Source organism: Rhinatrema bivittatum, chromosome 10, assembly GCF_901001135.1.
Source record: "Rhinatrema bivittatum chromosome 10, aRhiBiv1.1, whole genome shotgun sequence".
Lineage (NCBI taxonomy): Eukaryota > Metazoa > Chordata > Amphibia > Gymnophiona > Rhinatrematidae > Rhinatrema > Rhinatrema bivittatum.
In genome coordinates, this window is record NC_042624.1 from 97712863 (window position 1) to 97727143 (window position 14281).

General features: G+C 42.9%; 1 protein-coding gene across 1 annotated transcript in view; it reads right to left on the bottom strand.

Annotated features, from left to right (window-relative positions):
- The window catches only part of LRRC7 (leucine rich repeat containing 7), a 229608-nt gene that overhangs the window by 44273 nt on the left and 171054 nt on the right, over positions 1 to 14281 (bottom strand). Inside the window, exon 23 of the mRNA XM_029618872.1 lies at positions 4928 to 5002. Within this exon, the coding sequence (XP_029474732.1) occupies positions 4928 to 5002 (75 nt within the window). The remainder of the gene's footprint in view (positions 1 to 4927; positions 5003 to 14281) is intronic.

Sequence of the window (14281 nt, forward strand, 5' to 3'; positions counted from 1 at the left end):
TTTCCTAAGTTTGCTTTTCTTTTGTAAAATGATGTATTTATACTTTAAGTATATCAGTTTAATGCATGCAGGCAGGGGCGGTTCTATAATGAGGCAGGGTGAGGTGGCCACTTCGGGCGGCAGAATTTTGAGGCGGGAAAAAATGCCCCTCTCAGAATGCCGTTGTGGCATCTGCCTCTCACTGCCTGCCCCTGCCGCGGCTGCTTCAGATTCAGACCTGGGAACTATCTAGATTTGGCCCGGAGACTCCGGAATTCTGAACGAATTGCTGGGTCTCCGGGCCAGCACTCAAAAACTCTGGGTGCCCTGCTGAAGAAGGCCCGAAGAGAAAGGGCCTGGAGCAGCGCGTGCTCGAAGAAGGAGGAGCATCGGCATCTGTACCCCTGGAAGAAAATGTGAAGCTCGGTGCTGCGCAGCAAGAAAGACGAGCAGGAGTGTCATCCTCCTCTGCAGAAAATGGAAGACGCAGCAGGAGGAGCCAACAGTGTTGGGCCGTTCGCTGAAAATAAAACAAGGGCAGAGCGGGCCGACGCTACTAGAGGAGGAGGAAGTGGAGCGCATGTCCCATGGGCCTGGGGAAAGAGGAGGCTCCTGTGGCTAATGAGAATTGAGGTAAGAAGAGAATGAGAGAGGATGTGAGTATGGAAGAGGGAGAGGAGTGTATGTGTGTATATGCATGTAAGGAGTGTGTGTGGAGAAGGGAGAAGGGGCGGGGGGACGGGACAGAAAGGGGGTCATCATCTCATCCCTCGCCTCAGGCAGCAGATTGCCTTGAGCCGCCCCTGCCTGCAGGGGATTCTGATGTCATTAACACATCAATGTCACAATTTAGGTTCATAACAGTGGGAATGGCTAAGTAGGAAGAGCTTTCAAAATCTATAGTACTATTAAATTAAAATTAGAGTAAAAGAAAATCTGAATGACTTTGTTTGTTTTAAATAACTGTTATCTAAAAATGTTTAGCTACCACTATTGCCTTAAAACAATAACCATACATAGATTTAATAATTGTCAAAAAGCATACTGAAATTGCTCTCACTGCTGAGCAGAAACTCTGCCTCATTCACTCCTTAATCCATTAGAATAAACAGTTCTGTCTTTCATGTCATATAAATCAACAAGACAATTCCCTGTATGGACATAACCCACTGTCAAAACCATCTAAGGTCAAGAAAGCATTTATTGCATTAGATCTGAATATCTTTTCCTGGTGCCTAGTATGTATCAATTATGGCAATTGTGGTTTTTGTTTAATAGACTCAATAGCTGTCTAAGATCCCTTGAACAAGGTCCAATATATTCTGTCAGTCACAGTTAATTACCTAGCTCCTCTTCCTTTTTAGTCTATATGCAGATTAGGTGTAATGTATCTCCAGGAAGGAATTAGTGGACATTTACCCACATCAGGTACCCTAGTTGCTAATTCACAAAATATTGTAGTGTAGGTGTCTTAAGGTGAGCTTGGATAGGACAGAAACCTCTTAAGGAGTAGATGTCAAATATCCAGCTGAAAAATTGACATACAATGTTTGTAAGCTTCAATTTATAGACAAATGTAAAGTTTATTGAGAAACCTGAGTGGCTACCTTCTGAGGGGTAGATTTTCAAAGGGTTGCTCGCGTAAGATATGCGCGCAACCCCCGAAAACCTGCGCGCGCCGAGCCTATCTTGCATAGGATCAGCAGCGCGCGTAAGTCCCGGGGCTTGCAAAAGGGGGCGTGCCGGGGGCGGGGCCGAGGTCTCCGGCACAGCCGCCGTGCTGGGGGATGGAGAGCAGGCGCGCACAAGTTACGCCTGCTTGGAGGCAGGTGTAACTTCTTCGATAAAGGTTAGGAGGGGGATTTAGGTAGGGCTGGGGGGTGAGATAGATAGAGGAAGGGAGGGGAAGGTGGAGGGAATGGAGGCAGGCTGCTTGGCTCGGCGCTCGCAGGTTGCACAATTGTGCACCCCCTGCGCGCGCCGACCCTGGATTTTATAATATGCAAGCGGCAGCTTGCGCATGTTATAAAATCGGGCGTAGGTTTGTTCGCGTCGGATTGCGTGAACAAATCTACGCCCGCGCGCATATTATAAAATCTGGCCCTTAGTTTTCAAGTAGCACTCAAGGCACATTTGCACAATTCCTCCAATCAACCCACATACAGGCCGATGCAATATAGTGCACTCGGCCAAACGCACGGCTCTGTACACACTTGGACGTGCATCCAAAACCCCTCATTCAATAGGGGGATTAGTGCATCCGAAATGTGCGTTAAAACCAGTGTGTAGCTAAAAGCATTCATCACATGTAAATTCATGTTGATGAGGCTATTAGGTATTACCCCCGATGCAAAAAATTGCTGTGTGGCCACAATGCCCATTTTAACCCTGCAAATTTAATGCCGGCCCAGGAGCAGGCATTAAAGCTTGCAGTGTTCAAGGACCCACGAAAAAAACAAAAAAATCCTGTTTTCTGTGATTTTTCCTATTAGTAACCTAGTGATACTAAATAGGAGGAACCACAGAAAGCAGAATTATGTCGTTCCTCATAGGGAGAACCATAGAAAGCAGCATCCCCAAAGTATGGTCCAATTGGAACCCCTGCTGGCAGTGAGTGAAGAAGTGAATACATTAATATTAAGTGTTGGGCACTTGATATTAATTTATTCACTCTTTCACTTCCTGCTGATTGGTCTATTCATTGTCACATGTCAGTGAAAGGATCAATCCCCTTTCAGAAGGCTATCCTGAAAGAGGATTGGTCCTTTCACTGACAAGTGTCAGTGAAAAGGACCAATCAGGAACAGCCCTGCCAGTGGTGGGGAGGGAGCTCTGGTCAGGCTGTTCTAGACGCTCAGCCAATTCTCCTGGGCCTCTGATGCAGAGCACTAAGGATGCACATATACCCATTGCACATCCCTTTTAGCGCGGCAGATCATTTTCCTATTGCATCGAGCGCCCAGGACAGGTGGATGTGCGCGCGTTCAAAAACCTTGCGCCCAGTTTGGAAGCACATTTTTACGTGCTGATATTACATCGGCCTGATAGTGCAGGGCACACTGTATGTCCTTTATCCTCCTCTTCCCCTAACCAAATTAAAAACAAGCTAAACAGGTGCAGTATCTTTATGAGCTTTCTTCCCACGAGGATTTTTTTTTTTTAACTGTAGGGGAAGACATTGTCCCTGTTTAGTAGTACAAGACATTTTGGGTGGGGGAGCCCAAGAGTTATCTTTGTTGTGAAGAGTTTGGGAAACAAATGTTGTAGGTTGATGTGACACTGAGTAACTGATATTTTGTGTTTTATTCAGTTGTGTTAACTATCTATGGGGGTCATTTACCAGACGGATCGCACGCGAAAAGTCCCTTATCGCGCGTGATACCAAGATGGGGCAGAGTCGGGGCGTCACCGGGGCCGACTCCGCGAAGACGCCGTGGATGACGAAAAGGTAAGGGCCTTTTCGCGTCCTATTTCGCGCCCAATAGCTACACCTTCTATGGTGATGCTATTGAGTGCGAAACCGGCAGCGATCGCACCGCGGCGGTGTGATCGCTGCCGGCTAGCGCAGTACCACCCCCCGTTTCGGCCCCCCGCCCCTCATTACCTAAAGTATCGCAGGCCTGCCATACTTTAGAAAATGAGGCCCTATGCGTTAAAGGGTATGGTGGAGTTTCCCCTTAAGAGAGATGAGAGGAGATGATTGGTTGGGGAATAGCCTGGGAAAGTATACATTTTGGGCCATTGAGTAGGAATTGCAAAAGGGAAGTGGCAAAAGGGACCTCCAGAAGGTAGGGAGAGCTTGGTGAGCCCAGGGACCTTTCCAGTAGGGAGCAGGGCCTTGCAGGGGCTTTTCCCCTCAAGGGAAGAGGCCCGAGACCAAGGAGCTAGAGAAGAGGAGATTTCTTTCTCAAGAAATGGCCCAGGAGCTAGAAGAATGAGGATGGTAAGAGTGTGAAAGAGGCTGGGGAGATCTGCATGCTGCTGTAAGGGAGAAGTCAGAGGAGTGAGGAAAAGGGCAGATTCCACAGATGTGTGAGTATTGAGAGGGGGGGGGGGATGAGGTTAGAGTCTCCAGGAGTCAGGGATGTGAACCCCATGTCCCACCTAAGAATTTGCTATTTATAGGGAAGAGAAGTCTGAAGGGTACAATTTACCAATCCTTTTGGGTGGGGCGAGATTACACATGGAAAGATAGGCACCTAAAGGGTGGGGAACTTCTAGTACTAGGGTTATCAAAGGATGTACACCAAACATTCTGATAAGGTAGTGGTTGGAGAAAGTTATGGAAGTATTGGTGGGAAGAACATACTTTAAGATGGGAGGTAGTATGCCAAGCACTGAAGTACAATACATATTCTGTTGGGCAAATGCTGAGCTTGACTGTGTCCCTCATGAACTCTGATTTATTCAGCATTGTTTATCTGCCCTCTAGGTTGTCTTTGGTTTTTGGATGAGATTTCTGGATGAATAAAAGGGTGTTTGAAGATAGCCTTCAGCAGTTTTCATTTTTCCATGTCTCAAGTTGGGGGCTAGAAAAGGGAAGCTAGCCTGAGGGGCAGAGTTCATGGAGGGGAGAGAGGGTTTTATCTCTTTCTAACCAGAACAAAAGAGAGAGAGGGAGAAGCGTTACTCATTGCCTTTACCGAGGTCCATTTCAGCATCTGCATGACCCATTTGCTGGACCCACAAAACAAGTCAGAGAGACTGACCCTTGCTATATGCAGGTTAGATCCTCTCAATATTTTATGTACCTCATAAGAGGGGCTACATAACATATAATTGAACTGAAATGTCACACATCGTGTGACTCAATAACTCAAAGCAGCAATGATGAAAATTGTACAATAAAGAAACATGAGGGTTTAATATAAAAAATACAAACATTATATGTAAAGTATGTGCTCACTCTTCTGTTATTTTCTTGTATGAAGAAAACAATCTTGCTTACCTTTAAGATCTTGTCCCCAGGTTGGAGCACACAGGAGGCTGGTCCATCAGGCTGAACCCTAGTAACAAAGATACCCTATAAGTCAGAAGTAACAGAAGTTAGGGTTCTATTTTTTTTAATAGAACATTTGATTAAAGGTTTGCTATCAATTTGTCCTCAAATGCAGAGTAACATTTGCTGGAAGAATAGGATACTATACCTCTGTAACTTGACTAAGTTATTTTACACATTGCAGTTGAAAACATTTGCTGAGATACATTTGGAAAATATTTATAATGAACATAATAATAATGTCAATTTCTACCAAGAAATACACGAATGATAAGGAACGGATAGCTCTAATTTCGATTCATATTGCACAGTTATAAGCAAGATAAAATGAATTAAATTATCTCTGTTTTCGTCAAACAGATGGATACATTATTTATAATCTATGGAGGGTAGGTACCCCATGGTCCTGGTTGCTTTTCAAGATCTATTTCAGTTTGTCATTTGATGCTTTTAATCCAAAACAAAATAAAACTGTATAAAGAATTCCAAATGGGGTCTCACTAGGGACTTATACAGGGGAAATATCACCTCCTTTTTTCTGCTGATTATTCCTCTCCCTAGGTACCCCAGCATATTTCTGGCTTTTGATGTTGCCTTATCCTTCTGTTTGGCCACGTTAAGATCATCAAAGACTATTACCCCTACATCCCGCTTTTCCTTTGTGCTTAGTAGAATTTCACTCCTTGGGTGTTTCCAACCTAAATGCATGACTCTGCATTTTTTTTTTTAGCATTAAATCTTAGCTGCCAGACCCTTGATTATTGCTTGAGCTTCACTAGATGCTTTCTCATGTTTTTCAAATCTTTCTAGCTGTCTACCCTGTTGCAGATTTTGGTATCACTGGCAAAAAGACAGACCTTTCCCAATAATTCTCCTGCAAAGTTGCTCACAAAAATGTTGAAAAGCATTGGTCGAATCCCAGGGACCCACTGCTAGAGACATCCCTCTCCTCGGAATGAATTCCATTTATTGTTACCCTTTGTCTCCTCCTACTCAATCAGTTTCTAACCCAGTTACTCAATTTAGGGTCCATACCAAGGGTACTCAGTTTATTTATAAGTGAGGTCCACACTATGGTACTCTTTACCGGCTGAACTGAGATCAATAAGGAATGCAAAGCTCTTTAAATAGGCATTAAAGACCTTGTTTTTTTCCAGCTCACTTACAAAGCCCTGATGTGAAGCTGCATATGTTTCTCAATGTTTATCTGTTATTTTAAGTTTGTTTTATCCTTTATGAGTGTATTTTGTACCCCAGCCTTTACTATGGAAGCGCAGGTAACACATTTTATAAATAAATAAATGTCACCGATGTGGAACCATGTCAAAGGCCTTACTGAAATTCAAGTACACAATCTAACGCTCTCCCCTGATCTAAATCTCTGGTCATCCAATCAAAGAAATCGATCAGATTCATCTGTCATGACCTACGTCTGGTAAAGCTATGCCGCCTCAGATCTTGTAATCCATTGATTCCATAAATTGCACTATCCTCTGTTTTAGCAGGAATTCCATTACTTTGCTCACCACAGAAGTCAAATTAACCAGCCTGTAGTTCCCAGCCCTTCCTATTTCCACTTTTGTGAATACAAACCACACCCACCTGTCTCCAGTCCTCCGGAAGTATTCCAGACTCTAACAAAGCATTGAAAAGGTCAGCCAGCAGAGCTGCCAGAACATCTCTAAAGTTCCTCTAAAACCGTTGGCTGTATCCCATCCAGCCCCAATGTTTGAAGTCCACACTCAGAAGCATTTAGTTATCCAGCTAAATGAATATTTGGGCACTTAGACTAAATCCTAGCAGCGGCATTCTAGCTGCTTAACTGGGAGGAGCTAAGTTAACCGGCTAACTCCGATATTTAGAGTTAGCCAGATAACTTATCTAGCAAACTCTGATGAGCCCCGTCACCTGTCCTAAAGTTAGCCGGATAAACTTATCTGGCTAACTTTAAGATGGATGGATAGTTTCAGTGGCCGTGCCCCTAAATCTAGAGGCTATGTTAGCCAGATAAGTTTATCCGGCTAACTTGACAAGTCGCACAGTGGCTGAATAAGGACCTCTCCTCACGAGCACACTTTTTTGAAAATCGATTGAGATCTATTTAATTTTCAATCCTCTTTGTGTGAGTTTTCTGTGGTTCTGCTCCTGCCCTTCCACAGTGAACTCAGAACAGAAATATCTGTTAGGCAATTTCACCTTTTCCTCGTCAGCCTTTACTGATTTAAGTCTGACTTTGCCGTATAAGAGCCTGTATAATAAAAAACCTAGATATCTGGCTACTGAACTGAAATCCTATATCCCCTGTTGTGTATTATGATAGCGAAAAGAGAACTTTTTGGTGTTGACTGCTCCGAATACTGAAAAGTCAGTCAGATCTGGAAAAACATGTTTTCCTTGGCTACCCTGGTCTGTGAAATTCAGTGTTGACAGATATTTGGCTAATTAATTATTTAAAGGGGTTTTGGGTGTGCTTTGAAGAACTGTTATTAATTTTTAATTTAATTTTTATAATTTGTCATCTCGCTGATTTGAGAGGATGGTAAATATTGTATTGCACTTGTTTATTTAAAGTTACTGTGTAATTGCTGTAAGGCACTTTGTTGTATTCAGAAAGAAGGCCTATAAATGTCAAATGTTAATTTTGGTGCACAGAAACCTCTGTGAATGATTATTTACCTTTCACATAATTCATTGTTACTGCAAGTAAATAAAAATCATCTCATCATATTTCTTGGAACAAGAGTCACAAAATAAAAGGAGAAAAATGCTAAAGAGGCGAAGCTGGTGGAAGAGAACATGAAGCAAAATGGAAAGTTCTTCTGGATGGCCAATTTGGTTATTTATTAGGAACAGCTGATAAGCTAAGGAATACTTGAGAAAAAAATGTATGCTGACAAATACTACTGTTTTGTATTTGTACATTGCTAAAAGGCTCGTAGATCATACTCATGGGGATAGAGTTTTTAGCCATTTCCCAATTTTGTTTGCATTTTATTTATTTAAAATACTGATTGACCACTTGACTTGAATTTATTGTACTAAACAGTTAGCAAAGGTACGTAAAGCATCATAAATTAAAACCCTCACCTATAAACATAAAACAACTAACATATAATCACACACTAACATTCATACATGCTTCTTGAAATAGTTGAGCTTTCAATTGTTTCTGTAAATCCGGAATAAGGCATAAAGGGGTAGATTTTAATAATTTGCGCAATCACGTACTTTTGTTCGCGCACCAGGCGCAAACAAAAGTACGCTGGATTTTATAAGATACGCGCCTAGCCGCGTGTATCTTATAAAATCAGGGGTCGGCGCGTGCAAGGGGGTGCACATTTGTGCAACCTGCGCGTGCCGAGCCCAGCTCGCGCTGCCTGTTCCCTCTGAGGCCGCTCCGATTTCAGAGCGGCCTCGGAGGGAACTTTCCTTCGCCCTCCCCCCACCTTCCCCTCCCTTCCCCTACCTAACCCACCCCCCCCCCCGGCCCTATCTAAACCCCCCTTTACCTTTGTTCCACGATTTACGCCTGCTAAAAGCAGATGTAAATCTGCGCACGCCAGTGGGCTGCTGGCGCACCATTACCCGATCCGGGGGCTGGTCCAGAGGCCTTGACCACGCCCCCGGGCTGGCACCACGCCCCCGCAATGCTGCGTCACGCCACGTCATTTTAGACACGCCCCGACACGCCCCTTTTAGAAAGCCCCGGGACTTACGCGCATCCTGGGGCTCTGCGCGCGCCGGCGGCCTATGCAAAATAGGCGCACCGGCGCGAGGGCCCTGTGCGCGTAAATCCGGCCGGATTTACGCGCTCAGGGCATTTAAAATCCGCCCCAAACTGATTAGGCAATGCATTCCATAAGGCAGGGCCTGTGGAAGAAAATGCACATGAGCGAGTAGTGGCTAAATGAATTTGCTTAAATGAGAGTACCACTAATTGTGATGACATTGAGGACCATAACTGACGAGAAGGTTTATATAAAGACAATAAATTTGTTAAATAAGAGGGATCATCACTTTTGAATGCTTTGAAAACTAATACCAATATATTACATTTGATACATTGGATTAAGGGTATCAATATAGCTCAATAAGCATTGGTGTGACATGATCACATAGCCTCCTGCGTGTTACTATATGGGTGGCTGCATTTTGTAGCAACTGAATCATCTTAGTCCTATATTTTGGATGTTCTATTAATAGCGAGTTTCCATAATCAATACATTTTAAAAGGAATGCTCGGACAATTGTCCAAAATTGGGGTAGCAAATATCACAAATATTTCAATAAATGAAGCTTATAAAAACCAGAGCGAAGAAGATTTTAATTATGTACTATACATGTTATAGAAGAATTAAATTGAAACCTAAAATTTTGAACTGAATCTGAAAATGGAATATACAGTATTTACACCATCAAATAATAGGCCTTGACAAGTGTCTGGGACTAATTGGTAAGATATCCACATAGCGTTAGTTTTTTGAACATTCAAAACCAATTGATAAGCTGACATCCAAACTTTTATGTGTTGAAAATATAAGGCAATTTGAGATTTGGAAATTTGCCAATTTGGAAAGAATATCTGAATATAATCCGCATAAATCTTAAAAGTCCCTTATCGCGTGCGATACCAGGATGGGGGCGGAGTTGGCCCCAGAAGAGGAGGAGTCGGGGCGTCACTGGGACCGACTCTGTGAAGACGCCGTGGACGACAAAAAGGCAAGGGCCTTTTCGCGTCCGAGTTTGCGCCCAATAGCTACACCTTCTATGGTGGCGCTATTGGGTGCAAAACCGGCAGCGATCGCACCGGGGCGGTGCGATCGCTGCCGGCTAGAGCAGGCCTGCCCCCCCTCCCCGGGTCGACCCCCCCCACCCCTCATTATCTAAAGTATCGCAGGCCTGCGATTTAGAAAATGAGGCCCTAAGTATCTGTGCTGTGGTCTCTGTGGAATCCACACTGGTATTGGCTAAGCACATGATGATCGGCCAGAAAAGCTGTTAGTTGCAGTAAGACAACTTTTCCACAACCTTAGCCAAGGTTGGCAAATTTGAAATAGGTCTGTAATGAGCACAAGATCCAACAAATTTAGTCTTCATTTCAAAACAGAACAAATTATTACCTTTTTGAAAGCAGTGGGGAAAAATATTTTCTTGTAAAGAATGATTTACTATGTCAACAGAATACTTAAAAACTATTTTTCCCTAATTGCAAACTACTAACAGGGCAAAGATCTAGAGAACAACCAGACCAGTGCAGAAAATGTAATGCATTCCCCACTTCAGTTGAAAACACAGATTGAAAACAATCCCAAAATACAGTGTTATTAGAAGCTTCTACTGAAGAACTGGCCTTATCATTATTAATTTTAAAAAAGTATATACCACATAACCTGTTCTTACAATAAAAACGGTTTACACAATTCACATATATAATTAAACAAAATCAATATCAATAATAACAAACAAATCTAGCAAATATTAAAATTAAATAAATACATTAATAAATCAAACTAAACAATACTAAAAGCATGATACTCAAAACAATAATAGATATTAGACAATAAAGCCTGCTACACTAATCCCCAATGCTCACTCCAACCCTTTGAAAAGTACAAAAAAAGGTGCCTCAAAATACAATCTACCTCTTCACTTATATCTTTGCCCCCCACAACTTATTACTCATTAGATGGAAACAAATGAGACTTGACCATTTTCCGAAACCTGAAATAGTTACACTCATTACTACCAACTTTTGCCAATAAAGAGGTAACCTTGTTATCACAATAGCCTGCATACATTTAGCTATTTGGAAAAATGATACTTTCAACAGAGGAAGGTGTTTTGGTCAATGAAATAGCTCATTTATTTATTTATTTATGTTTTTTTATATACCGGTCTTCTTACATTATATGCAAATCAAATCGGTTTACAGAGAACTATTGAAAGGTTTGCTTGGGAGCAATTACATATAGGGGCGGATTTTAAGAGCCCTGCTCGCGTAAATCCGCCCGGATTTACGCGAGCAGGGCCCTGCGCGCCGGTGCGCCTATTTTACATAGGCCTACCGGCGCGCGCAGAGCCCCGGGGTTCTCCGAGGGGGGCGTGTCGGGGGGCGGTCCCGGTCGTCGCGGCGTTTTCGGGGCGTGTCGGCAGCGTTTTGGGGGCGGGTACGGGGGCATGGCTACGGCCCGGGGCGGTCCGGGGGCGTGGCCGCGCCCTCCGTACCCGCCCCCAGGTCGCGGCCCGGCACGCAAGAGGCCCGCTGGCGCGCGGGGATTTACGCCTCCCTCTGGGAGACGTAAATCCCCCGAAAAAGGTAAGGTGGGGGCTTAGACAGGGCCGGGTGGGTGGGTTAGGTAGGGGAAGGGAGGGGAAGGTGAGGGGAGGGCAAAAGGAAGTTCCCTCCGAGGCTGCTCCGATTTCGGAGCGGCCTCGGAGGGAACGGGGGTAGGCTACGCGGCTCGGCGCGCGCCGGCTATACAAAATCGATAGCCTTGCGCGCGCCGATCCAGGTTTTTAGCAGATACGCGTGGCTCCACGCATATCTACTAAAATCCAGCGTACTTTTGTTTGCGCCTGGAGCGCAAACAAAAGTAGGCCTATTTGCGGAGTATGAAAATCCGCCCCATAACGAATAACTTTTTGAACAAACAGATAAATAGAACTTTTTAAACAAAAGTTAAATAGAGAAATATATTAGACAAATACACTGAGTTATAAATGTCTAAATGTCTTAATGTTTTAAATAAAACTTTTAAATAGCCTTTATTTATTCTTTATTATTATTTATTATTCATTTGCATAATGAACTATTAAGTTGCTTACCATAATATTCTTTTTTTGTTAAATTCAGTAAAGATCTATACTCCTTACAAAGCTAATGAAAAAGAGCAGCATTCTCTGGTGTCTTGTATTTATACCATCTGTATTCTCTAGTGTCTTGTATTTACACGCTTTGCTTGACAAATAATTCACTTTTTTTTTCCATCTTGGAGAAATTGAAAAAATCAACTAAGGTATCCAAGGAATCCTGTATTAAATTATTAGAATTTTGTGACCATTTAGCACAAAAGTCTTTGGAAACAATGTAGGAAACCATTGAATTTTAAACAATGGGGTTCTGTGGATGTCAAGAAAATAAAGGAAGATTCTCTTGAAAGCTGAGTAAGAGATGATCAGACTATATAACTGTATCATTGCTTAAATCAGATATTAAATTAGTCTCACTAAATTTTTCAGAAATTATTTGATCCAGAAAATGTCCAGCTTTGCATGTCGGGGAGCTCATTATTGATTTCGGATGTAAAGTTTTCAGTATTTGCTGAAAATCCACAAAGAGTTTTCAGTAAACAATCACCCATTACCAAAACTTTATCAGATTTTAAAGTTGATGACATTAATCTCCTAAATGTAACAAATCAGAGTCATGAAGGCCAGGTAGTCAATATATTAAAGCCAACAACCAGTCATCAAGTTGTATAATAAGATTTTCACAGCTCTCAAGATTCTCTAGGGCTATTAATTTGAATAGGAACTTTTCTTTATCGATGATTATGATTCCACATCACGTTTTCCCATCCTGGCTTGTTGAAATCATTTATAGCCTTATGGACATAATGAGTTAAGTAAATAATTATCCAAATCTAAGTGCCAAGTTTCTGTCACCAATAATATATCTAACTTATTATCTAATAACAGTTGACAACATCATGACTACCTTTCGTTTGTCTGAACAAACGTTAAGGTAGGACACTGAGAAAAAAGTAATATTTTGAATATTTTTTTCCAAATTAGTCACATTGCATGAGACATAATTAAATGGGTGCCTGTCTTTGCATCAGGGAGGGAACCTTTTAGGCTAACAAGCAATTCCCTACGATTGGGTGAACGGTATAATACCCTTGCATCATCAGTAAAAGAATAAAAGCAAGAAAACCAAACATATTAACATTTAAAAGATCATTCCCCACTTCAAACTGATGTTGCAAACCAAGGGGCAAGCAAAGGGATGTAACCTTTGCCAACACCCTTTGCTGGCAGCCTGCCACCAGCAGGCCTGTCAACCATGCCAGCCTTTTCAAGGCCTCACTGGCTGTGACTTCTAATGCAGTCACTGTGGGCATGTCAGTAGGCGAAGTTATGGACAGGGTCAGAGTGCCATAGTGAAGGAGGCAGAGGCAGTCATGAGGCCGCATCCTTGAAGTTTCTAAGCCACATGGTGCAGTTCATGGATGCAGGCATGTAGTGACAACATTAGAAAGAACTGGTAGTGTAGGAACTGTGAGCTTCATCGGCCTTTTCATGGCCTCACTGCCTGTGATCGCTGTTGTTGTTACTGTGGGCGCTGTTGGTAGATGGAGTTATGGGCAGGGTCAGAGTGCCATGGTCAGGGAGGCAGAAGCACTCACCGGGCAGCATCCTTGAAGTTTCCTAGTCACAAGGTGCAGTTCACAGATGTAGGCATGCAGTGATGATAGCAGAAAGACCAGGTAGTGTCTTCAAATCATTGGTTTCATTGGGGTCAGTTCAAACTAACAGACTGGTACATATTTCCCATGCAGAGAGGAAATACATACTGAAAACAGTTGACCTGGCAAATTAAACTGATATGACTAATTTTCAAACCGGTGCACACTTTGGCATGTGTGCATCGGCGCAGTCCCAGATAAGCAGCCATTTTATAACATGCGTGCATATTATATTATAGTATAAAATAGCCTGATTGCATGCACATGTACACCCAATGTTAAGTGAGCTTGCGTCTATGCGCATAAATCCCTCTTCTATAGCATAAGTTGGGGTATTTTAAAAAGGGTGCACATCCATGCCATTGCCAAACCCCCCTGGTTTTCCTGCTTTGATAGTCTGCACTCTCCACAGTCACTCCAGACCCTTTAAACCTCTGAGAAATGGTTCTTTAATATTATTTTTAAACTTGTACCTCCTCCATAGCAGAATTAAACTTATGCAGCAGGGGATCTGGGTGCATGCCCTGGCGTGTAAGAGTTTACGTGTACATCTCTTGGCCCCACCCTGAAATGCCCATGCCCTGCCCAGACTATACCAATTCCCTGCCCCTTTTTGCAAACTTCTGAGACGTGTGCACAGCAAGAGATACACGCCCATCTGAGCAGCTTTTTAAATTCGGTGGGGGCGTATGAGCCTGACTTGTTATCTTCCGATGTTAGTGTGTGCCAGGTTTTTAAAATTAGCAGAGATTGCTAAGGGAGAAAATTGAGAAATGCACACAAATTACCACTCTCATCTCCCAAATTAAACTAGACTCTTCAAGCATGACATAAA